This window comes from Trichomycterus rosablanca, chromosome 11 (genome assembly GCF_030014385.1).
Source record: "Trichomycterus rosablanca isolate fTriRos1 chromosome 11, fTriRos1.hap1, whole genome shotgun sequence".
In the NCBI taxonomy this organism is placed as follows: domain Eukaryota; kingdom Metazoa; phylum Chordata; class Actinopteri; order Siluriformes; family Trichomycteridae; genus Trichomycterus; species Trichomycterus rosablanca.
Window position 1 is genome coordinate 39,115,571 of NC_085998.1, and position 27,832 is coordinate 39,143,402.

A 27,832-nucleotide genomic window follows, 5' to 3' on the forward strand; every position below is an offset into this window, starting at 1 on the left:
GAAGCATGAAGAGTGTATTATTAAATAAATCATAAATGCGACTTACATTACAGTTACAGTCTGAGCAATTCAGGGTTAAGAGCCTTGCTCAAGGACCCAACAGCAGCAACTTGGCAGTGGTGGGGCTTGAACCAGCAACCTTCTGGTTACTAGTCCAGCTACTGCTTGCCATATGTTTATTTGAACATTATAATTTTCAGTTCATTAAACATTTTAATGCCACATTTATTGAAACATTTTTAAAGCTTTTAATGCTGCATTTTCTAATGATTAATATCACTTTTTATATTGAGCAAATTTTTTATTTTTGATACAATATCGATTTATTGAAACATTCTAAATGCCAAATCGATGTATTAAAACTACTTTTTAAATCAATTATCGATTTATTGAAACAGAAGCTGCTGATTTGTTTATTATCTAAGGCTTTGTTGGAAATTCTGTTTAATGCTGCTGCTTTGGAAAAAAATCATGATAAATCTGTCCTAATAAATTAAATGTATTTAAAGCTCTGATTTTTTTTTTTTTTTGTTCCAAATATGTTTATTTCCCTTCAACAAAAGACAAAATGTTAAAGCAAACGTGGCGTCAACGACAATAAAAATATCAACACATTTTCATGCACTTTTGTTCCAAGTCCAACCGAGTTTTAGACAAAAATCAAGAAACAAAATTCATTTGCAAGCGCATGTGAGAGATTAGAATTAATTTCTGCACTTGTTTATTTTCTTTTATTATTTTATATAAAAAAAAAACATCTGCTTAAATATGAAACAAAACACATTCTTTTTTACCCTCATAAAGAAATTATGTCTAATGATGGGGTGCATTTGTCCCGAATGTGGAGAAATACATATTTTTTTATTTAGAAGTAGTTCTAAATAAATGTTAGCTGTTTGGACGGTGCTGAAACTTTCCTTGGACAATAACATATTAAAGCAGACATGTAATCTAGCACACTGACAGACAAACTACATATAAAAAATATAATTACAAAAAAACTTAAAACTTTAACTTAAAATAAAGAATATAGAATTAGAATTATAAAATAAAGAATTATTGCAACATACACATTTGTCATTTAAAAAGAAAACCTTTACACCCTATTTGCTTAAATATAAAACAAAACAAATTACTTTTTACCCTCATAAAGACATTTTGTCTAATGATGGGGACATTTAAACTCAGTGTGGGGTAATACATATTGTTTTAAGTATAGTTTAAAATAAATGTTAGCTGTTTAGACGTTTCTGTCATTTCATAAAACTTATTAGACATCATTACAACATATTAGACATGTCATCTAGCACACTGAAAAACTACATACAGAACAAATCATTACAAATCAGTACATAAGTTAAAATAAAGAAAATCACATTTAATTGTAAGAGATCACAAATCTGAGTTCTTTTACATGATTATTGTGGGTTTCTAAATATGCAGGAAGCATCTTAGATGATCAGTTTATTGGTGTAGAAATGTCCTTAATGTCTTTTATACTTGATTATATATACTGACTTTTTCCCTCTGTGCCCCTAATAATAATCCTAAAATTCCTAATGTCTGTACTCGTTTAAAATGTTTGCTTTCTTTCCAAGAGCAAGTATGGTCAGATGTATGGTCAGGAGCACAGGACACAGCTGACTGTCCATGACCACACAGGCTTTGGCTTGAATTTCAAGGGAAACGTTTCCTGTTCCACAACCAGTTTATTACAGCTCGACCAACACTGTTCCTGATTACACTTAAAAATAATAAAAAAAAAAACAGTGCAGATGTTTTATCAGTGCGGTGGTAAAACATAAAGTAAATGAATGAATGATTTTGTATAGTGAAGGTATCATTTTATTATTATTATTATTATTATTAACCCTACGTGCACATACTGCATTAACCCAACAACAACAAACACGAAAGTACGTTGTGAGAATTATGTCATATTTTCTATATATAAACCCATACAGTGCACATATTTTAATCTGATTCGATTTGATTCATTTATTGACTTAAATATTTAATAAATATTTGAAATAATTCCATACAAACATTTAAAACGCAGTAGCAAATGCTAGTCAATTTTAGCCACTTTACACGTAAGATACGATGATGCTAAGCTAGCTAGCATGTAATACTCGGTGGGTTACATAGCTAAAGTTGGCTAAACTACATAGAAGCTAATTCTCAAATGTTTATAATGAAGCTATAATAATATTTAAATAGAAATTACGAGTGTAGTTAATATAAGCTAAGCTGTATTTAAACTGTATAAATGGTCATGATATTAGTGCAGTGATATACTGTAAGTATCGCTATAAGCAGGCCACAGTGAAGAGGAGAATTTGATCAGCTCTGGAGGTTTTATTAGCCCGACAGGTGAAGTACCCAGAGGGGTTTACATTCATTAATTTACCAGGATCGTTCTGTACACTCACAACATAATAACCTCTCATACACTAACTGTTACTGACATCCTCAGAGACGAGGCTGTTTTTCGACATTGGCGTGTCACTACATGTTTTCCAGTGAGCAACACAGCACACCTGTACCTGTATCTGTACCTGTCCCACCTGCTACAGGTGCCCAATCATTAAATCCTCACTGCACAGCGGTACTGTTATTATAATCTAACATCCCACCTGTTATTTTGGGTTCTGCTATGTTGCTAATTATGCCAAGAAATGCCAACTTTGTGCAGAATGTTCATGGTGCACTTGCAACTCAGCTAACAAAATGACCTTCTGAGACAGTTCCTCAAACGTTCCATTTTGGTTGTGGGAACGTTGCATTGGAATGTTCCCTCAACGTTATTTTTTCCAGTTGTCTTGATGTTCTCAGAACGTTTTTGTAAAAGTTATGAAAACATTCATAGAACGTTACCTAAATCTCATTTGCAACCATAATTGAACGTTCTGGGAACATTTAAAATAAGGTCCTCTGAACGTTTCCTTAACATTCCATTTTGGTTGTATGAATGTTTTATTAGAACGTTCCTTCAACGTTATTTTGTCAGTTTTCTTAATATTCTCAAGACATTTAATACAAGTTAAAGAACATTTTTAAATGTTACTTTAGCATTATATCATGAGGTACATGGCGGTATTTAATATGCCATAAAATAATTAAACAGCAAGCTTGATTAAACAAAATTAAGAAGGGAAATCATACTAGTGTTGTGGATGTTTTAATATTTATTTAAATAGTTTTTTTTTGTAAATATTGTTTCTGTTTTTGTATTTTAAATAATCCAACTAATCAATTAATCAAAAACATAATCGTTAGTTGCAACCAAGGACGGATTAAGGATAGTCTGGGCCCCTGGGCAAAGAGTTGTTATGTTAATGAAAATGTTAATAAAAAAATAATAATAATAATAGAAATTGTGAAATGTGTTCCCTGTAGATGATAGTTAGAGGTCAGTTTCACACAAAGTCAAAAGAAAAGCAAATGTGACCAAGGTTTAAACCATGAAAAGCATAAAACTGCACATTTACTGTAATAATGAGCAAACTAGTGATATCCAAAAAGGAGACGTTTACCAGAGAGACTCTAAGATTGTAAAAGTGCAAAATCAATAAATAATAATCCATTGGTAAGAGACTAAAAAGGAAAATTGACACGGGACTCCTTTATTAAAGCTGAGATCTCATTATACAAATTTCAGTTCATCAGGAAAACGCATGCAGTGGATTCAATCGGAGGCACAATACTAAAGAAACAGCTTCTGTTCTTATACATATACATACATACATATACATATAAAAAAGAAGTAACAGAATTGCATAAATCAAACTGAACACGGCGCCAGAATGCAGCGGAACGCACTACTGACTAAAATTTGATTAATAGTATTTTCATTTGAGCAGACATGTAAAATGTACACATAAAAAGGCGACGGAGGGGAAGAGCTGCTTAAAATGACGTCTGGAGTCGAGACAGGAAAGAAGTCCACCGTCGTGTTGCATTTGTTGCTAACCAAAAAATGAGGACAATAAATAGCTCGGCGTGGGATTCATCATCGTTACGACACGGACATCTTATATACAGAGAAGGTTTGAGTTTGGCATAGAATTCTGTTATCGCCCAAACGGACCTCTGTATAGTCGAGGAACAGAACCAGCAACATCGGGGTTGTACAGGAGGGCCTGCAAAGTCTGGCAGATTATAAAGGTGTTATTAAAGCATGTCTGGTTCCCCGTATCTCAGAGAGAAACGAGCACCAAGGCCGTATGGGTAAAACGAAGATATGGTTAATGTGCAAACAAACGCCCCTTCCACCCCACACACAAGCAGCCACGCTCTTATGAAGGACTTAATATCTTACTAACTTCTTAATTAACTTCTTAATCATTTCTTAAAGAAAATAAAGTACAAAAAAATAAACGATGCAGCATGTTAGTCAGATGTGAGCTTCACATCCCTGAATATTCAAAAAAAACGAGACAAAAACAAAACTAAACCAGGCACAAAGTCCAGAAGCTCCTCAGCACAGAGAAGCTCCGTCACAGCACATTTCTGCTGTACACCACCATAACAGAACAGGTAGAAACTGCAAACACAGCGCAAAACTGGACGCTCCTGCACCCATCAAGCTTTATATTTCTGTATATTTGGCAGAAAAGAATACAAAACGAAATATCGATTGGTCACATCAGGAATACGTGAGACGAGACACTGAACACTAACGGTGAAGCCTGCAGGAAACGAGAGTACAAATCAAAATTCAGTGTGATGATCACGTCGCGAATAAACCCCCCCCAAATAAACTGGTGACACTTTTTTTTATAAGACAAACAGCATTTATAAGGATGGAATCTGCCACGATGAGCCATGTGGCCCTGCCGATCTGCTTTGAGCAGCATGAAAATCATTCCATTAAATAAAGTAGTCATCTGATTTTTTTGGGTTTGATTAAAAGCAGGGGTCGAGTTGGTCCCTCAGAAAAATTAAACTGTAGGATCGGGGGATCCAGGAGCAGAGCTTTGGTCAGTTTGAAGAACCCAAAGCTGCACAATCCAGCACTGAAAGTCCTAACAGCACAAACAGCGACAGAATTGTCATTTCTGGGGTATGTTACGCACTGTTCAAGTCAGAATTTACGTTTACTCATAAGAGACGTGTGTGTCAGATGCTTGGGATTACAGTCATGTGTGCAAATATTTAAAAAAATAATGATTTGAATACATTTTAGTTGTGTTTTATAACAAACCAGCTTAGATTATTGGTTTAATGATGTTGAAAACTCTTCATTAGTCCTCATTTGTAATTCTGACTGAGTGCTGATGGGAAATTCCCAGTGCCCGACTGATCCCATCAGTCTGAGCCACATCATTACGAATTGCATAAAATATCTTGAAGTAAAATCATGTAGTTGTGGCCACTTCTAAGCAGCTGCAGGTCTCGAGATCTGTACTTTTGCAGAATTCATGTCTTACATTTGATTGACATGCCTTAAAAACATTTTATTGTGTTCTATGGCACCACTGTGTGCTACTACACATCCACAATAGACATTTGAGAAGGATCAATTCACTCTTTAGGGTCTATACTGCCACAGTGGTCAGAAAGTGAACCTGCTGTCTTTAATCATTTTTGGTAGCTTTAACAGCTCTGCCTGTTACAAATCAGCAAAAACACTAAACGTTTTCTAATAAATAGCAGATTTCTATTTTGATAAAACTCAGCTTTGCATTGTGAATACACTCCCTGCACTTCAAGGATGCGAAGCCTGCAAATAAAGATGTAAAACGGTGTCTGCGCGTCAGTAAAATCTACCTAAACATAAGAGAGTTGAATCAGTAACTAACGTGTCATTAATAATCACAATAACAACAACAATCGTGATAAAACGCCCCAGAAAATGAGTGTGTTGGAACAGCGGCTTCTGGCGTGTTCTAATCACAGTACTGATGGCGTCATGTGGAATGTTTCGTTCTCTGAAAATAAAAGGTGTGGTAACATTGGCATGGTGGTACAGTGGTGTGGTGGCATGGTGGGGGTATACAGGGTGATCATTTAAGAAAATATAGAGAGGAGGAGGAGGAGCAGGAGGAGAGTGATACAGTGCTGATCTACTCCCACTCTGTGGTTCCTGGAGGTTTGGATGTGAGATCGTACATCACTCTGGAAATGCCCGGGATCTTCTTAATCTCACTCACCATCTTCAGCACCACCTGCAGGTCAACAGGAGAAACTACAGCGTCAGAACCACAGCCAGTGTGTGTGTGTGTGTTGGGTGTTGTGTATTGTGTACTATGTAATCAACAATTAACACACACACAGCCGAGAGGATACACACACAGACCTGAGATGCACATAAACACACACACACATAAACACACACACACACACATATAGAGCACCAATATGCACGCACACACAGAGCCGATATACACACGCACAGCCGATACACACGCACACACACACACACACAGAGCCGATATAAACACACACACGAGCAAAGGAGCATACACACACACACACAGATGAGATTCACATAAACACATACACACAGTACCAACATGTACGCACACACACACACACACAGCCGATATACATACACATACACACACACACACACACACACACACACACACACACACACAGCCGATATACACGCACACACACACACAAACACACACAGAGCCGATATACACACACACGAGCCAAGGAGCACACACACACACACACACACAGATGAGATTCACATAAACACATACACACAGTACCAACATGTACGCACACACACACACACACACACACACACACACACACACACACACAGAGCTGAGATGCACATAAACACACAAACACACACACACACACACATATATATATATATACACAGAGCACCAATATGTATGCATACACAGAGTGGATATGCACGCACACACAGAGCCAATATACACACACACACACACACACACACACACGCGCACACACACACACACACACACAATAAACACACACACACACACAAAGCTGGCATGCACGCACACACACAGAATACCAATATTCACACACTGACAGCCGGCACACACACACACACACACACACACACAGATGAGATGCACATGAACACAGACACACACACACAGTACCAATATGCACGCATACACAGAGCCGGCACACACACACACACACACACACACACAGCCAAAAAAGCATACATACACACACACACACACAGTACCAATATGCACGCATACACAGAGCCGACACACACACATACACACAGCCAAGGAAGCATACATACACACACACACACACACACAGTATCAATACGTACACACACAGAGCCGACACACACACACACACAGATGAGATGCACATAAACACAAACAAAGCTGACATGCGCACACACACGCACACACACACACATGAGATGCACATGAACACACACACACACACACGAGATGCACATGAACACATACACACACACACACACACACACACACACACACACACACACACACAAAGCGGACATGCGCGCACACACGCAGTGAATCTGCCGACTGTCTTTAACTTGTTGAACTATGAAGCACATTTACAGAAGCTCAGACCATCTCCGGAACACGACCGATACGCTGCAGAGTAAAATCAGGTACCCACCTCCTCGGGTATGTGGTTATCAGGTGTGGCGGCGATGCCGGTCATAAAGTCGCTGGTGATGAAGGTCCTGATGACGACCGAGCGTCTGCAGGACGGCTGCTTCTGCAGCGGGTCACGATCAAAGTGCAGCGGGACCAGGATGACGGGCATCTGACTGATCTTACCCGAGTAACCTGAGGAGACGCGACAAGTGTTTAAACACGTCTGTTATTATTGCAACTGTAAAGAAGTCCAGTAATAATGAAAATAATTAAATTAATAATAATTATTATAATAAAAATAACAGCAGCAATAATAATAATGACAATAACAACAATAATAATAATTATAATATTAATATTTATAGTATTATAATAGTAATAATCAATAAAAATAGCAATAATAGCAGGAATAACAATAGTAATATAATAATCATCATAATAATAATGGTAATAATAAAAATAATAATTGCAGTAATAATAATAATAATAGTAATAAAAATAATATTAATAATTGTAATAATAATAAAAATAATAGCAGTAATAACAATAATACTAATACTAGTAATAACAGCAGCATTATTATTAATAATTATTATAATAATAAAGAAATGGGATCCCACCAGACTCTCTCAGGATGGAGTGGGCCACAAAGTCGGCCTGTCTGAGCGTGCTCAGTACGCCTGTGGTCAGGAAGGTGGGAGTGATGTCTGTGGGAGGTTCCTTCACGTGTGACCCGAACACATACACAACTCTGGAGACAAGGGAAGAAGGTATGTCAAAAACAAAACCCCAAGAGGTCTGGAACACTCTGGAAGACAGTTTGTTCGGACACCTGTGGTTGGGTCACTCTGGTCTGATCTCCACATTCCTCCACTTCTGTACAGGCGCCTCGGGCTACTACGCGGTGTCCGAGACCCCGCCCACTTTTTAGTGCCGTCCTTCCCCACCCAGCAGACTAGGGGGCCACTAGGGGGCGCCCGGCTGATATGCCATTTCTTTGTAGGCTAAACTAGATCAGCGGAATGTCAAATTCACTAGGAGGGCGCGGTTTGAAATACCGGTTAGATCTGACTGAGGCTGGACTGAGTTCTTGCCACAAGCCGCTGTCGTTTTGGACCTCACCAAGTCCCCAAATGACCCAAACGAATCGCACCAAGGGGGGAAACAAACCGGTAAAAATACCCTTAGACACAAAGACGGTCTTTCAGTTTATTCCACATTTTAATCGGTTAGAAACGGAGATGTGGGTGGTGCGGGGACGGTGGGATTTACCTGTTGATGGTGTGGCAGATTCGGGGGATGAGTCTGGCCAGGAACATGAGTGATTCCCAGTGTGGAGCTTCTTTACTCGTCACCCCACAGACGTAGCTGTAGGATCGTGCATCGCCCTGCACACAGAATTTAATCTCAGTAAATAAATTATAAAGGAATGAAGTCAACTGGATGGAAGAGTAAGAGCCTGTAAACACTACGTTCCATTTTGTGTTATTGTCTTTATTCCACAGCATTATGCATTATCTTGTTGGTATTTAATATATTTCAATGTATTGAAATAAATACTTTTCATTCAGTGTCTGTTTTACTGCTGCTTTATCCTGGTCAAGGTCGCAGTGGGTCTGATTTACTGTTCAAAAAGCAAGATACACCCTGGACAGGTCACCAGTCCATCACAGGGCACACACACACACACACACACCTAGGGGGACTTTAATATTTCCAACTAACCCGACTGCATGTCTTTAGACTGGGAGGAAACCCACACTGACACAGGGAGAACATGCAAACTCTACACGGTAAGGACCCAGATGGATCCATCTGGGAATCAAACCGAGTGAGGCGACAGTGCTACCCGCCGTGCCGCCCTGAAATAAATACCTGATTCATTGATATATGAATGAATTACATTTACATTAACGGCATTTAGCAGACGCCTTTTAGGCAAAGCGACTTACAGTACTGTTACAGTATACAGTCTGAGCAATTGAGGGTTAAGGGCCTTGCTCAAGGGCCCAACCTGGCAGTAGTGGGGCTTGAACCAGAGACCTTTTGATTACTAGTCCAGTACCTTAACCACTAGGCTACGGCTTGCTAATATAATGATTGCAAGATGCAACCCTAGCACATCGACCCCAAGTTTGAGCGTTTATTAAATATCTACAATATAAAAAGGTCCTCTTTTAAATTATTCTTTACATTCTTAACTTGACCAAAGCCGGGATGTAATTACACTTTGTTCCTAACCCAAAACCAGGATTAATCAATGCTGAATCTGTTCCCGTCAGACAAAACGAACCCGAGCCTCGTCCTGTATTCGGACACTCAGCCTGGATGAAAGCCGTTCTGTTTCGCAGCCTGAACCGCGGCCCCTCCCGGCGTCTAGACTTTAGGTCTGTGTTTAGCCGTGTGTGGTGCCAGGACAGGAAGTGTAGAGGAGAAAATACAACAACAGCACCACCACGTTTTAGCTTCTTACAATTAAATACACAGTTTTAATCTCACCGACCGGCTCAGAACGACCAGAACGACTTCCACTGAGGGGAGAAGATCTCCGTCTCAAACGCCATGTCTGCTTCCGCCGAGACCGATCAATAATCCAACAGGAACTCGCTTTTAAAACGACTTTAAATGAATAAGAGTGAGTCTGGGGTTGAGTTTTTAGACGATTGTGAAACGAAAGCTTAAAATACACTGTAAAATTCTACATAAACTGCATCTCACACAATGTATGCCGATTTTGTGACCCGCAGTGACCGTATCCCGCCACTAGATGGCAGCGTTTAACTGAGGCGGTTTTCCAACAAGTGATGCTGAGAAATATTTACAAATAATCCCAAAATGTACAAGAAGAGAATCCTGAAGCAGAAGGAGGAAATTTAATGAAAGATGTGAAACAGGAAGAGAAAGCGGTGCGTCTCTTGTGTCATGAGGCGTGTCTGTGGTAAAGGAGGACAATATAAATGTAGATATACAGAATAAATGTGACATTTTGACACAAAACACAGAATTTATCCTCCAAGAAAAACAACAAACTGTCCAAGACTTAAAAGGCGACTCTAATCACAGCAGGATACGATACAATCGCAACATCTGCATCATGGTGGCCCTCAGTGAAATTGCAATAATATTTCTACAAGTTAACGCGCCTTCTGTATCCCCTCTGAACTAAGCGCACACAGACGTCATGAAAGAGACAAACCGGGGAAAAATCCAGACGGAGAGACGGAAATAGCGTGAAGAGTGCGTCACAGTCCGAGTGTTTAACCACAGACTGCAAAAACACGCCAACGTCCAGATATAAACGGAACACCCTGGCACAACGAGCTCATAACCAACCAATGAGCTCCAGACCAACTATTCACAGAAACGTGTAAACAAATAAAACTAAGAGTCTAACAGAGTGAGTGTGTGTGTGTGTGTGTGTGTGTGTGTGTGTTACAGCACCAGGGCTGTGTCTTCAGCATAAAGCAGACACTCGCATCCAGAGCGACTTACAGAACAGCGTCCACAGTAAACACTAATGTTTAGAAGACGTTTGGGTTTATTTGTGATGAATAGTCTAGAACAGCGATTCTCAACTGGTGGGTCGCGGACACGTTCTGGGCGGGTCACGGACAGCTTGTAAAAAAATAAATACATTAAAAAAAAATTACAAATAATTAATGCTCATCTGATTTTGTACTCGTCTTTTATCTGGAAAAAAAAAAAAAGAGACAGAGAGAGGCACGCATCAGACGCGCACAGCATTCTCGTTGCCATGGTAACCACCATACCGGTTACCCTTCTCTTTAAATTTGTGATGATGTTCGGAGGCAAGATGGCGAAACGCAAATATAACCCGGAGTATTTGAAATGTGGATTTTCGTTCGTTGAGGACAAACGCGGACAGAAACCCCGGTGTGTTATTTGTAATGAGGTGCTGGCACATGAGAGCATGAAACCATCCAAACTAATGCGACGTTTACAAACGAAACATCCCGCATGTAAAGACAAGCCGGTGGAGTTTTTTCAAAGACGACTTCATGAGCTGAAGGTATCGCAGAAGTGTCTGACGGCATCTCGCTCCAAACGAGAACATGCGCTCCGGGCGTCTTACCTATCTTTGTGAAAGTGGCTTTTCTACCTTGGTCCAGCTCAAGTCAAAGCAGAGAAACAGGTTGAACACTGAGCATGATCTGAGAGTAACTCTGTCTACTGTCACCCCAGACTTTGAAACTCTGATCAGAAGTAAAGTACATGCCCAACTGTCTCACTGACTTCCACAGAAGACAGGTTAGGTGAAAGCATCTTGTTTTGTAGCCTTATTTATTTTATGCAGTTTTGATATTTAAATTTATTGTAGTAACTTTTATACATGCAGTTGGCATGGTCCTCCTCAGTTTCTTTAAAAACTTGCTCTTAAATTCACTTTGCATGCATATGTATGTTTAAATGTGTCTTTGAAGGCTATTTTTCAAAAATAGATTTGTTTGGTTTGTATTCTATAAAAGTGGGTCGCGACTTAATGACCATGAGAAAATGTGGGTCCCGGGCTGAGACCAGTTGAGAACCCCTGGTCTAGAAGAATAAAAGGTCAGTACGTGTTAGTGCATGTTTTCTATTGAAGTGTTTAGTAAAGAGGTGATTTCTTGTCGGGGTCAGATGGAGTTAAAATACACAAACAAGAGGCCACAGACTATTTAATAATGAAATAAATAAAAATAAATTTTTTACTAACAATTGATTATTAATCACTCAATTAAAAAGGAAGTGGAATTGTTAGTAATCAATTGTATTTTTGTATTTATTTTTACTACTGACCTTTTATTCTTCTAGACTATTTATCACAAATAAACCCAAACGTCTTCTAAACATTAGTGTTTACTGTGGACGCTGTTCTGTAAGTCGCTCTGGATAAGAGCGTCTGCTAAATGCAGAAAATGTAAATGTAAATAACGAGGACTACAGAATAACGCACGACTTCAGTGCTCTACTAATCACTCAATTAAAAAGGAAGTGGAATTGTTAGTAGAGCACTGAAGTCGTGCGTTATTCTGTAGTCCTCGTTATTTACATTTTCTGCATTTCTCAACTTTTAGTAAACAACAGTTGAAGAACACGAATCTGCTGAAACCTGTTAGAACCAAAGTGGGGTTTTTTTTGTTTGTTTTTTGGGAAATGGAAAAAAATCTTAGTAAATAAGTACAAGTCAGCTTAAGTGCTCAGTAAAGAGGTGATGAAGGTTTTTAATCGTTTTAAGACAGCAAGAGACTCAGATGTTCGGAACAGACAGAGGAAGTTCATTCCACCACTTGGGTGCTAGAACAGAGAAGAGCCTTGATGCTCGTCTTCCTTTAGTCCTGGGTGCATCAGTGTTTTAAACAGGAAGCCAGTGAAGAGAACGCAGCAGTGGGGTGATGTGATGCCCATATTTGGAGACCCGGGTCTAAGTCAGATTTCCTGTAGGAAAAATGAACGGGGTTTTCTCTAACGCATCCTGTGCTGAATACACATGTCCAGAACCCTGCACGCTTTGTCCCGTGTACATTTTTCTCCTGTACATCACTGGATGTATGCTACACGAAAGCTAACGCTACTGCGCGTTAATCAGACGTCACCGAACTACACCGATCGAATCGACGGAACGAGCCGCTCGCTTTTGGCGAGTGCAACCGAAGGCGTGACGCCCGACCGTCCTCGCTTTCTACTTTAATGTAGCTAGCTACTAAAAATATAAAGTAAAACGTGTGAATATCACGGCGCTGTTACTCTGGTGAATCGTGCTGCTTCCTGCGCTTATTTAAGAGGCTTATAATAAAAGAAAAAAATAAAATAAAATGAAGAGGCTTCCAGTTTAGTGACGTCAATTCAGTGCATCATTATTCATATTTTGACTCTTTAACGACTTCATAATTCAGAGGATCCAGTGATAATAGACGGAAGAACCTCCATAAAACAAAACCTAACAGCTCTGGAACATGTTTTATGACTACAGGATGCGAGAGAGGCGATTTGCGAAATCTCCGTTCATTTTTCCTATTCGAAATTTCTCTTAGACCCGGGTTACCAAATATGGGCGTAACAACACGGCGTGGACCACAAACCGACGACACGACTTCGGTGGTCTACGATTCGTCGTAAACAGTGTTGTGTAAACTCAGATTTTGTCCATTTCACTCACCGGGAAGATTATTATACCTGTTTAAATGAAACATACCCCTCTGTATGCCCCTTGCCTCTGAACTCAGTGAAAGAATATTCATTTTCATTCTCAGAGAACTGAGGAACGGTAACGTAGGTGTGACGTTAATGTTTCGGGTCGGCGGGGAAAGAAGACGGGGAGAGTTTTAGATTCGGTTTATGTGAGAGCGCCACCCAGAGGTCGAACAGTTCAAGCGGCTCTTTTAAAACCTGATTAATAGCGGCACGACTTCTTATTAATTTTATTCCTAAAATGGCCTGAATGTGGGCAGATACAGAAAGCCAGCCAGGAGAACTCGGTGGCTGGTTGATGTGGCAGTGTTCGGGCGGGATGAAATTAATAAAATAATTATTTGTGAAGACCTAAACTTTGCTTGTTTGCGCTGTCGAAAAAGCCATAAAAAAATCATTCAACCCCAGAATTCAGCCTCACTGTCCTCGAACCGTTTAAAAACGCACCTTTACGAGCGCCTCCGGAGTTCAGCTCAGGTGAGACTTACCTGGACGCCCACGGTTTTGATTGGCAGAAGGAAGGCATTCAGTGAATGAAGGCTGGTGATCTGCATCAGCTTCTCCTCTTCCTCATCTGATATGCAGGATTTGACTCTCTGCAGCAAAGTGTGTGGCTGTACAGAAGAAAAATAATAATCATTTAAACTGATCTCAGGCAACTTGCGCGTGTTTTGAACTGAAATAGGAGTCGAACAAGAACAACAAATTTAACACAAAATGAGACTTATTAGAATTATTCAGCTCTTATTATTCAATATATTCATATACTGTATATTATTCAACTATTCTTGATGGGCATAGGTGTCCACTTCATTTATATTTTTGATATTTTTGGGTTTGCATGCTGCAACACCTTTAATTCCCACCAAAGATTTTCTACAGGGTTCAAGTACTGACTTTTGGCCTTGGTGGACTTTAAGGTATGCTTGGGCTTATTGTCCTTTTGGAGCAGACCCTCCCTCCCTTAAACACGGCCTATTATGGGCCTGTTTATTTTATTTTTACAAGGCAGTGATGGCTCAGCACTTTTAAATACTGGCCTGCTAACCGGAAGCTTGCTTGTTCAAAGCCCAACCACTGTCAAAATCTGACCTGAGCAAGAATCCTAACTCTTGATTTGTTTGCATGGTACTCAGTCACAATTCTAAGCCACTCTGGATGCTGTAAAAGTAAATGTTATTAATTTTTTTTGCCAAAGTATCTATGGGTGTCTTCTAATCCACATCGTTTAACTATTAAATACGTCATAATTGGTTTTAGATGCAGAGGGATGCCACAAAAGCTGTAATTAACCCAGTATTACCTTCTTAACGCTGGCGGAGAAGTCTGTGATGATTTTCAGAACGTTGTTGGTCTCTGCGAAGTCTTTACAGATGTACGGTTCATCAGCACAAATTACTCTGATCGCCAAACCAGGACCTGCAGGAAATAAACGCAAAATCTCTCCCAAACTCGTTCTGCTTTCTCTCTTCTATCTGTTATTATTGTTTACTGTCGTGAATTAATGATTAATGACACACACACACACAGACACCAAGTAACCGAGAGTTTCCTGATTTCATGAGATCTCGGACGGTTGGCACCGCCGCCGATACTCACCAGGAAAAGGGTGTCGGGAGACGATCTCCTCCGGAAGGCCGAGCTCTCGACCCAGGGCACGCACCTCATCCTTGTGAAAATCTTTCAGTGGCTCGATTACTTTACCCTGTCAGCCAGAGCAGAGCAGAAACCGAAATGAGACCGAAACCTGAAACGGCAGCTTCATAACACGGCTATAAACGATACGAGACCAGAGCGGATGATATTTATGTATATATTTATACAGAGCTGTGGGAAAAGTATTCCCCTTTCCCAGTTTTATCTATGTTTACATGACTGTCCTATTTCTTTTAACCCTTTGATGCACAACCTGGGTCAAAAGTGACCCAACTGAGTTTTTATTTTCTACATCTTTGCAATAAATTAGTTCCGTCATTCAAGCGTCCATGAATTCCTCAATTAACTTGTTTTTGATCATCACGAATCCTTATTTCAGTTTTATATTTTTTACTTTTTTAATAAAAATCATTTTTGTATCACTACCCTTTTAATTCTTATGTATTTACTACGGAATTTGACAGGAACTACTGACATTTGTAAGTGTTTGTAGTCAAAAACATATTTACTGATCTTTTGAAAGACAACCAAAGATTCGGCTCTTGAATCTTGAATATGTCCAAAACTATTTGCTTGCAAGCTGTTTACATATTCTAGTATAGATAGCTTTTATTAGCTAAGACAGCAAATACATGAATAACTGACAAATGTGCACATGAAAATATTCTTGAATGTTGTGCATTAGAAGGGGTTTGCTTAGCTTGTGCATCAAAGGGTTAAAATAATAACCCCAGTAACCACAAAATGCTTTTTAATGATTATTTCATGAATGGTAGTAAAAATGCCTCCTTAGGGAGGGAGAACTTTACAGTTAGTCCACAGATACCAGGATGTTGTGGCAACCGTAACGGTGCATTCACATGAGAAGTGGCAAAGCCGCTTTTGTGCCGTGCCTTGCTGTATTTCCTACAGAGCGTAGGGGCGCTGCTTCCCCGAGTGGCGCCCCGTGCTCGCGATTTCTGAGCTTGCCGCGGCACTCGGAGCTCGTCTGATTGAACTTCGACCCAGTTTGCTGTTCGCCGACCTTTTCGAAGCTACTCCGATGAGACGAACTGTTTGATACGTTTGCTTTTTATAACGCCATGCTGTCACATTCATGACCTGGGGTTTGGGAGAGGAGAGAGTGAAGAGTGCTCATCGTCTCCAAATCCTGCAGCTCTCGATGAAACGTGTCTCTAAGAGAGAAGATCCTTCAAGCTGAGGTTTACTATGAAGCGGCAGCTTGCTGGCCCAGATAAGAGACATCGGGGATTTTTTTTACAGGGTATGACGTCCGGCAGGCTCAGATTAGACGTAGATGCATTGAAACGTGCTGAGCTTACTTGCCAGCCATTGATCATAAGTCTGGACAACTCTTAAAGCGACCGAATGAATAACACCATCGCTGGTATATTGATAAGTGGGCAATAATACGAGTGCCAGAAGTGAAAACATTTTTTCTAGCCACACCCAGACACGACTTAATTGGCTATTTTTGGGGTCATTGTGGTTTTGGATTGGAAGTGTGGGGGGTTCTGAAGCCCTGTGATGGATTGGCACTCTGTACAGGGTATTCCTGCCATGCGCCCAGTCTTTCCTAGTAAAACCAGACCCACTGCGACCCTGACCAGGATACAGCGGTGATATTTGCATCCGGCGTTACAGTATTTTGCATACGAACTTGCATATTTATGATCTATTTAGGCTCGTTTCCGGGGCTTTACCTCGTCCCTGAGCTTGCGGATGAGCTCCGTGTCGTTGTGGTGCGTCTTGATGACGTCGGCCTTGCCGCTGGCCAGATGGGAGGCGCTCTCGATCAGGTCCGGTCGGAGCGTGCCCTGAGCTAGATACACGTCCTCGGGTTTCAGGTTCATCTCGCCGATCACCTCATTCGCCACCTGGGCACGAAACGGAGTACAAACGGTTAGGAGGAATCCGGAAACAAAACGATTTCGTAAATCGTTCGGCGCCAAGCGACACTCCTGGATTCTGTTCATCGGTGATCGCTGGACCCTCACTGCCGGTCATTAAGGATTCGCTCGCTCGGGAAAGTGAGTCATGAAGAAACAAAGCGAGGATTCGTTCGCGCACCTTGACGAAGGTGTCGCCGATGATCTTCCTCTTCTCTTCAGGGTTGGTGGTCATGTTGAGAGTCTTGCTGATGCGCTTCCTGGGGGTCCGGTCCTCCTCGGAGATGGGAAGCGTCGTGGTGCCGTTGTAGAACGTGTGTGCCGCGTTTACCACTACACGGAAACAGAAAAAAAAACAGACCAATAATAATTTATGATCTACGCACAGCAGTCTGGGGAATTGGATATGACCATATGGGACTGAACTGCGCTACCTTTGAGTTTGATGCCGAGTTTGGTGAGAGCCTCCTCCACACTCTGGCTCTCCCGCTTCCTCATGAAGCCGTTGTCGATATGGACGGCGATCACTTGGTCCTGGTCCAGCGCTTTATTCAGTAGAGCTGTACACACCGTGGAGTCCACACCACCGCTTAATAATACCTACACACACACACACACACACACACACACACACACACTTCATTACAGCATGAAACACCTATGCGACATACTTCACGGAAGTAGTTAAACATGGAGAGGGATCAGTGCCGGACTGAAATGCAAACGCCGGCCGGTCGGGCGTCTACACAGACACTCGTCGGTGCGCTCTTAGTGCTATTGTGTACATTTGTATACACAGATCAGGCATAACATTATGACCACCTTCCTGATAGTGTTGGCCCCCTTTCTGCAGCCCCAGCAACTGTGATGCTCTGTGTATCCAGCCTTCGCTCCACACGTGCATCAGTGAGCCTTGGCCGCCCATGACCCTGTCGCCGGTTTACCACTGTTCTTTCCTTGGGTCACTTTTGATAGATGCTGACCACTGCAGACCGGGACGCGCCCCACAAGAGCTGCAGTTCTGGAGATGCTCTGACCCGGTCGTCTAGCCATCACGATTTGGCCCTCAGATTCAACTCTAACATCAACTCTGAGGATCAAATGTCACTTGCTGCCTAATATACCCCCCCCCCCCCCCCAACAGGTGCCGTGATGAAGAGATAATCAGTGTTATTCACTTCACCTCTCAGTGCTCATAATGTTATGCCTGGTTGGTGTATAATCAATAAAAAGAGCCCAAATTATTAGGAGCTTATAATCTCTTATCTAGAGATAAACCGTCCCGGTCTGGTATTATAGACCCAGAAGCAGATCAGAACGCCCCACCCGGGTGAACCGTTCCTCACCAGCACTTTGGACTTGTCCACCTTCTCCTGGATCTCTCGGATGCAGGACACCTCACGGCTCTGGACGGTGAAGTTACCGGCGCAGCCTGCGATCTCGAACAGGAAGTTTCTCAGCATGTCCATGCCCCGCTCGGTCAGATCCACTTCTGGGTGAAACTGGGTGCCGTAGAGTTTCTTCTGCTCGTTAGCGATGCCTGATGGAGAGAGGAAGAGACGAGCGAATTAAACTAGACCTGTGACTATAATATTTTAATTAAGAAGCGTTCCGTAAACGCACCCCTCACACCAGTGTACAGCGCTTATCCACGTAATGGTCAGTTCATGCTAAAAACCCTCAAAAATGGTCAGATTAAAGCAATTCTGCGTTTCTGCTGAATGACTCTTTCTCCCTCGGTAAATAAAATCCTCACTTTATATTTAATGCGATTTAGTTCCTCCCAATTTAGTCGTATCCAATTCCCAGATCACCAGCAGTATTTCGCCTCTACCGCTGCGGACCACTCCTGCCCGAGGAGGGTCGTGACTAAAAGCTGCGCGCAGCACCGACGGTCGGGTTCATACGGAGATCCGTATCGTGCGCGGAGAGTCACGCGCCCATCTCCGTTATCCCCCGTCTCCGTGCAGCGCCATCGATCAGCCAGCAGGGGGCGTAACTGCGGCAGTTATGAGGAATATCCTCCGACGCGCCCACCCTCGGACGCCCGTACAGGCGCCCCGTGTGCCGGTAGCAGAGCTGATGCCCCACCCGAGCGCAAAAAATCCTCGTTTTAAGAACATAAATTTAGTTTTTACTTTGATTTTCTTTGTTTTATAAAGAATTCAGCCCTAAGATCTAAACTGAATAAGTGTGACATGCAAACATTAAGAAACGTTGTCAGTATAAATCTGTAATTTCCCGATTTTAATTGTTTTAAACTGGACTTCAGGGGGCGCCGTTTCCTCCGCTTACCTGCAATAATATTGCCAGACTGGGCGACGACTTTGAACCCATCGGCTACTTTATCCACACTGTCGCCGTGGGTCAACAGGACCATCTCTTCCTTCTGTAGCCCCCTAAACACACACACACACACACACACACAGTACATTTCTGTTCATTCACTCATGCACAGTGTAAAGGTGAAGCTACGTTTTAAACACAATGACGAACGTGTACCTGTACAGGGAGCAGGAGTTGTCGATGTTAATGCTGAACACACCGTCTTCTCTCACACTCTTCCTGTGTACCGTCCCACCAAACACTTTATTCATCATCTGTTCACCAAACAAGACAGTCGGTGTGATACAGTGTGGACCTACGACTGTGTTCAAACTTATTTAACCGTCGTCGCAGACAAACCTATTAAGCTAGATCAATTTAAATACGTTAACTGGAGATGCACCGATAGATCGGCCGGTGAGCGGAATTACTCCGATTTGTACAGATTTATAGATCTTACCTATCGATGTGTTCTATTTTATCAAAATGTATTCTTATAGTAAATATTAGTACGTTTTTACGATCTACTCTTATTAAAACTAGACTACAGGTAGCACAGCTCGATAGATCTATATCTTATTACGACCTGCGGTAGGTTTAATAAGATACACATCTATCGAGATGTGCTGCCTATATTTCAGATCTTTAAACTTTACGCTTTTAAGGAATTAAAATTTAAGCCATACAATAATAAATAAAGCAAAGGAAGCACAAGTCAAAATAGATGTGCTCGTGCTCGGTAGGACGGTCCGATGGGTAGAATAAGTGCACGCACACACACACACGGCGAAAGCAAACAGTGAAGGAAAACATTCGGAAACGACGAATTAAATAAGACATTTATAATAAACACACAAAAAAAAATCCAGTCCGTTTTTAACGAGTCTTTGTCTTACCTGCATGCCATAGCAGATTCCTAAGACGGGTTTGCCAATGGTGAAGATGGCAGGGTCGAACCAAGGGGCATCTTCGGCGTAGACCGAGTTCGGCCCACCGGATATAATGATGGCTCTAAAAACAGAGATATACATTGAATACGGTTAATACTCCTCTTAGTCCAGTGTGTTCCCATTACATACGGCGGCATAAAGATCTGCTTTCGGTGATGGACCAATGACCAGCGGGACAAAACCTGAACGACTTCAAACAGAAGCCGTTGTTATTATTACTGCACCATGAGCAGGGCACAGAATTACATGTTAAAATTTGGGATTGGTGGATAAAAAATAAATAAATAAACTAAAGGACATCACAAGTGTCATGGTTTGGTTTACTTTCAGTCTTTTATGTGGACAACATAAATCTAAACTGTGCTATCGACCGGCTGGGCGCCTACTGAGATACGTCTGGCTAGTCTAAGGGTGGGAACGTCTTAAAATAAGCATGTGCGATTAAAAGACTCCTGAACACATGGTAAATCAACAACTGGTTAGTGGAGGAGACTAGCACTGGGACTCTAAAAGCCTCGGTGGGTCGCACTGTCGCCTCGCTGCAAGAAGGTCCTGGGTTCCATACCCCGGGTGGAGAGGTCCGGGTCCTCCCGCGTCCGTGTGGGTTTCCTCCCACGGTCCAAAGACGTGCGGTCGGGTGAATCGGAGACACGAAACTGTCCATGGCGTTCTGATCTCACCTGAAGCCCTGCTCTCTGATGGCGAAGGCCGGCGTCTCCAGCGGCAGGATCTCCGACTGGATGAACAGCTCCCTCACCCGTCTGTCGATCACCTTTCCGTACTGCGCCCCGGCGTCCAGGATCACCACCGCGCCGTCGTAGTTCTGCAGGCCGTCTGTAGGCGCACCACTGATGTCCAGCTGCAACGGAGACCATCCCTTACGTTAGCTAAAAACTGAGAACGTCACGGCTTAAAACGCTGCACGGGCCCGGCCGGCTGTTTCGCGTTCATGCCAGTGAGAATGTTTGGGAAGCCGAATGTACAAAACAAAATACAAAATAATGTTTTTCAGATTGTTTTGTTGTACAGTGAGACTAGTGCTGGACAATCATTCGATATCGATCTATATCGCCATAGAAAATGTTTCGATAACGGTGATATGATTTGTAAACAAATTCGATCGATATACTGTATATGACGTCAGTGCGTGATGACGTGCGCCACAGGCACGAAGCCGGTGCTCAGCGTTACCGCCCTGATTACACTCCGCTACAACACCGTGGATATTAGCGGCTAAATGAGTTCAGCAGCTGTGAGTGAACGAGCATCCACTTGGCCGCTTTGCCGGTGTTACTTTTTTGCGGAAGCATTTTTGCTCGCAGGTGTTCCCACAGGGACGCGATTCAACAGCGCACCTCAAGCAAGTAGTTCTCCACCAAAACAGTGCAGTAATACACTCAACATAAACGTCAACCACCAACACTATTACAGAAAAAGTACTACTACTGAGTACTAATACTACTGAGTACTAATACTACTGAGTACTAATACTAGTGAGTACTAATACTACTAATACTAGTGAGTACTAATACTAGTGAGTACTAATACTAGTGAGTACTAATACTACTGAGTACTAATACTAGTGAGTACTAATACTAGTGAGTACTAATGCTACTAATACTAGTGAGTACTAATACTACTAATACTAGTGAGTACTAATACTACTAATACTAGTGAGTACTAATACTACTGAGTACTAGTGAGTACTAATACTACTGAGTACTAATACTAGTGAGTACTAATACTAGTGAGTACTAATACTACTAATACTACTGAGTACTAATACTACTGAGTACTAATACTACTGAGTACTAATACTACTAATACTACTGAGTACTAATACTACTGAGTACTAATACTAGTGAGTACTAATACTAGTGAGTACTAATACTACTGAGTACTAATACTACTAATACTAGTGAGTACTAATACTAGTGAGTACTAATACTACTAATACTAGTGAGTACTAATACTAGTGAGTACTAATACTACTGAGTACTAATACTACTAATACTAGTGAGTACTAATACTAGTGAGTACTAATACTAGTGAGTACTAATACTACTAATACTAGTGAGTACTAATACCAGTGAGTACTAATACAACTAATATTAGTTGTTGTGCGCTACGAGTAAAGGCACGAACGGACTCTGCGCGTTCCAGTGTTGCCAGATTGGGCGGTTTTCCTCCAAAATGGGCGGGTTTTTTTTTTTTAGAAAAACAATTTAATAGCATTTAAATAACACTTCTTATAAAATATTCAGTTTTAAGAAGCCCCAGCATTGTGGAAGGATATTAAAAGTAAAATAAATTTTCAATGCTGATTTGGCTTAACAGTGTCGGTCAGAATGTGTCATATTCTTTAAAGAAAATTAAAATGTGTTTTCCATGCATTCACGCCGGCATGTTCTGGGGTTCAGATGAGTCTCATCAGTACACAAGTTTGCAGTCAAATGATCAAGTATTGCAAAGGAATATCTTCATTCCTCATAATGTTAAGGTTATAGGCTATATTTTAGTTTTTCACAAAAAATAAGGTACCAGACAGTTTCTGTGCCAGCCATGTGTGAGCAATGGTCTCAGTCTGGCCACCACTATGAAAACTGTCTGGCTCCGCCACTGTCCACAGTTGAAAAAGAAGCAGACGAAATAGCTGATAAGAGAGGAAGGATTATTTCAGTCGTGTATTCAGCTTGTATTTCTTGCCAGAGACCAGAAAAGAGGTTTGCAGGTACAGCCATTCAATTTTGGTGGCAGTTTTTCTGACATTTGTGTTATTCATATCGATATCGGAATTATATCGTATCGACCGAAATTAGGAGTTATATCGTGATATGAATTTTAGCCATATCGTCCAGCCCTAAGTGAGACTATCAATGACAAGCACACAATTGGTCACCAACTACCAGAAGCAAAGTGCAATGTGTTCTCTGTGAGATTCGAGTCTGTACTAAGGATGAGAATGATTAATCAAGAACCGAGCAAAAGTCATCGTTTAATTAATTCCTGGGACTAAAACTTGACCAAAACTGTGTGAGAAATAAACAAGGTAAGTTTACTATGCTTTTACTACTGAAAAGAAAAACAAATACGATAGTTCAGCCTTAGAAATGCCAGGAGCAAACAGGACAGAGAGGGTTCTCACTAGAGATGCACGAGTACCGATACTGGTGTCGGGTATTCGCCCGATACCGCGCTCATTAACTCGTACTCGCAAACGAGGCTCCGATACTAAACATCCGATACCGTGAGCCTAGTGCACGTCGCTGCGTTATACCCGGTTCACACTACACGATTCTTGCCCTGATTTTCGCTCGGCGGCCGGTCGGCGCTAGATTTGCCGGCTCGGGAGCGACTCGGCGTTCGCTCGGCGATCGAAACTCGTCTCTCGATCGCTAAGCGTGAACTATCCGACGACTCGATCCGACCGGCTCGTCGACCGCTCGAGTTTTCTAGCACGTCAGATATCTGATCTGAGACGTGCGACTGGGAATGAGTGACATGTGGAACAGCCAATGAGAACGCAGGATACGGTGTGAGGGGAAACGCAGGAGAGGAGTGTAAACAGGTGGGACGGGGGGATGATATAGTTTATATCAGAATACATCAGCACACACACACACATGTGTTACAGTATTTCTGACCTGATCGTTCTCTACAGAACATAACAACAAAACACCGACATTACAAAAATATTTATTAACCTCCAACTCACTACAGAACGATCCATGCTGCTCGTGTTGCCAGATCCACTCAGATTCATTTATTTTTCCTCCTTGATTTCATCACGTCAGCGCACAAACACTTTGATCGCTCGCTACTTGTTGACGTGCATTTTTGGACGCGGTGTCATTAAACCCCTCGTCACTTCTCACGTGTTTTTGTTTAAAAAAAAAAAACGGTATTCTAAATAGGTATCGGTATCGGCAAGTAGAAAAATACTCGTACTCGTACTCGGTTGGGGAAAAAAATGGTATCGATGCATCCCTAGTTCTCACATGTGCTTTCTTTTACGTATCGAAGACATGCTAGTAGGGGCGCCCAGGTGGCACAGCGGGATATTCCGCTAGCACACCCGCGCCAAGATTCTGAACACCCCGGTTTAAAACTCGACATCGCTGCCAGTCGGCTGGGCGCCATCTAGCGGGCATAATTGGCTACCGTGACCGGACTATGTGGGTGGGATCTTCAAAGCGCTGTGTAAGGACTAGGGGTGGGTTCATAAAATCGATTTTTCGATTCGAATCGATCTTTATTCGAACGATCCGATATCGATTCATATAAACGCGAGATCGATCTTTTAAATACGCCCCTTTTTACGGTGCACACGGAGATCCGTTACCTTCTTTAATCTCGCGTGACCAGCCGCTGTCTTTTCGTGCGACGAGATCTGACCTGCGCATCAGTTCAGCACGGCAGAAGCTCCAGTAATGAAGATGTGGTTCACACTACATGATTTCTGCCCTGATTTTCGGCGACTGGTCTGCGCTAGATTTGCCGGCTCGGGAGCGACTCGGCTCTTAATCAATGTGAAACGGCGAGGGGAAACACACGGGAGAGGTTGTAAACAGGTGGAGCAGGGGCGTAATGTAGTTATCGTTCTCTACAAAACAAAATATTTATTAACCTCCAACTTCAGAACCATCCCTGTTGGTCGTGTTGCCAAATCCACTCAGATTCCTCTATTTTTTTTCTCTTTGATATTACGCTGCTCATCAGCGCACAAACTTTGATCTCTCGCTACTTGTTGGAGTGTATTTTAGGACGTGGTATCATTTAAACCCCCCCCCCCCCCCCCCCCCCCCAATCACCCATCAGTCGTGCAGTGTGAACTGTACAGCGACCCGGCAAATCAGAAAGTCGTGTAGTGTGAACTTGGCATAAGCTGAGCAACAGCCAGGTGTATGTTTACATTACATTTACACTGTTGTAGCGTGTCAGACATATAAAATAATAATAAAAAAAAATTAATCTTACTGTTTTTTGTTGTGGATTACTTATTTATGTAAAAACTAATATTTTTAATAATTATCACATTCGTTTCTTTGAACATCTGTACATATTTAAACAAAACCTGTTAATGTAACTCAAATATGCCTAAATGTGTTGAATCGAAATTGAATCGAAAATTGAATCGAAAACTGAAGATCGAATCGGGACCTTGTGAATCGGAATCGAATCGATCCAGGAAATTAGTGGCGATACCCGGCCCTAGTAAGGACCCTGGTCAGCAGATAGATGCGCCTGTGCAGAAAGCACGGGTGAAAAGAACGGGTTGGAGGAGGCGTGAGCAGGAAATAAACCCTCCTCGAATGCAATCAGGGATCCTCAGCAGCGGAAGACAGATTGATTACGCTAAATCGGGAGAAAAATGGGAGAAAATGCATAAATAAATAGGAAAAAAAACATGCTAGTAGGTGGATTAGGATCGTTTTACCCTGCATAAACGCCAATTGTCCTGTATAGGGGCTAAGTACAATTTAAAAAGGTCCCACTTGGCTAACGTGCTGAGAAAGGTGGGAAACAGGTCACCAGTCCATCACTGGGCAACTCAGTGAATCTCCAGTTAACCTGACTGCACGTCTTTGGACTCGTAGGAGGAAACCGGAGCACCCGGAGGAAACCCACACGGACACGGGGGAGAACATGCAAACTCCACACAGAAAGGACCCGGACCGCCACGCCTGGGGATCGAACCCAGGACCTTCCTGCTGTGAGGCGACAGTGCCGCCCACTTAGTGGTTCAGGTACTGGACTAGTAAATCAGAAGGTTGCTGGTTCAAGCCCTACTAATTCCAGGCTGTCACTGTTGGACCCTAAACGGCGAGAATGAATGAACGTACATAGAAAGGACCCGGATCGCTCCACCTGGGCATCGAACCCAGGACCTTCTTGCAGCGAGGCGACAGAGTCACCCACCCAGCCACCGTGCCACCCAATATCTGATCTTTTGGGGTCATTTATGAGGGGGAAAGCAAGACAAAATTTGACCACCGACATCCGATTGTCTGCACAAATCAGGTGAACTCGAGTATTTTTAAACTGTCTATGTGTTCACATGCAGTGGTCAGGACCCTAATGCCAAAGGTTTATTCTTGGATATGAAATTAAGGTATTAATTTTATGCATTTTGATAATAATATTAATAAAAACAAACAAAGAACTGCTTGTTTAAGTAACTCCGGGCTTAGTTGTAAGCAGCTCTGTAGTAGTAACAGCAGTACCCACGTGGTTCAGGACTTTTAACTTCCGTCAGGAAACAACAAGCACTTTTAGTAGCAAATATCCAGTTTATATAATAATCCTGCACACACTAATGAACTGTCAGTGGAGGAGAAAACGTTATGTTAGTGATTAAATATAATAATACAAATAATAAATCAATCTGCGCTGGTCTGGGGCAACATCACAGTGCTGAAGTGTGAGCTCAGTGTAGCATTTAGCTGGAACTTAAGCATGCAAACGTATTATTTCAAAACATTATGTACTAATTACTCAAACGTATTTATTTACTATATATTACGATTAAAAACAAGATGCATTACGGTATTAAATCTACAACGAATAACCACCATCAGGCTCAACATGTGCTGTAATGTAGCTTGTATATAGCTTAAAGCGGTATGGTCAGGCTGAGTACCAAATCCCTCCGTCATCCCTACCTAAGCACGCTTCAAAGTAGCACACTTAGATCTGCTCTCTAGTGCACTACGTTCTCATCTCTGAGCCATTTGAGTTACAGCCCTAGCCTAGCTATGTTAGGTTAGCTCACAGTTCCCACCAAAACTGCACTTCAGTCTGACTAAACAACGCAAAACAATGGTAATGGTTTAAAATATGACTTCAACACCACAAGTGTGGTGAACACAATTAAATAAAAAGCACAAAAATAAGGTTTAAAAACAAGACCGGGAGGTTGTTGGGACCTAACGTTACACTAAGTTTTCCAGCCGCAGACAGACAGGCCGAGTGTGGAGGAATAAACCACCACTAACCGAGCACAAATATTCAAATAAAAACATAACACCTAAACGTTTTTAGTCGCTAGTTTCAGGAGTTTGTTTGTAGGCTGGTTACTGACCTTGCTATCCCCGTTACACAGCGCCATGAATGCAGAAAAAGTGAGATTCGAACCCCTCTGCTGCTCTCCTCAGCTCTGACTGACCGACTGACTGAGCGGCTGAGTAGTAGGACCAGGAATCGAATCCTTAAAGAGTCGACTCAGTAATCGCCC

General features: G+C 41.9%; 1 protein-coding gene across 1 annotated transcript; it reads right to left on the minus strand.

The window, feature by feature from the left end:
* Positions 1-3,605: 3,605 nt before the first annotated feature.
* gmps (guanine monophosphate synthase) lies at positions 3,606-27,786 on the minus strand. Its single transcript, XM_063004308.1, has 16 exons — positions 27,680-27,786; positions 21,279-21,457; positions 20,545-20,659; positions 19,826-19,923; positions 19,619-19,722; positions 18,670-18,863; positions 17,758-17,923; positions 17,505-17,656; positions 17,138-17,311; positions 15,378-15,483; positions 15,082-15,197; positions 14,267-14,392; positions 8,862-8,977; positions 8,210-8,340; positions 7,609-7,781; positions 3,606-6,170 (listed from the first exon to the last, which is right to left on the minus strand). The coding sequence occupies exons 1-16, from the start codon at positions 27,704-27,706 to the stop codon at positions 6,069-6,071; spliced, it is 2,079 nt and encodes a 692-aa protein (XP_062860378.1). The 5' UTR covers positions 27,707-27,786; the 3' UTR covers positions 3,606-6,068.
* Between the last annotated feature and the right edge of the window lie 46 nt (positions 27,787-27,832).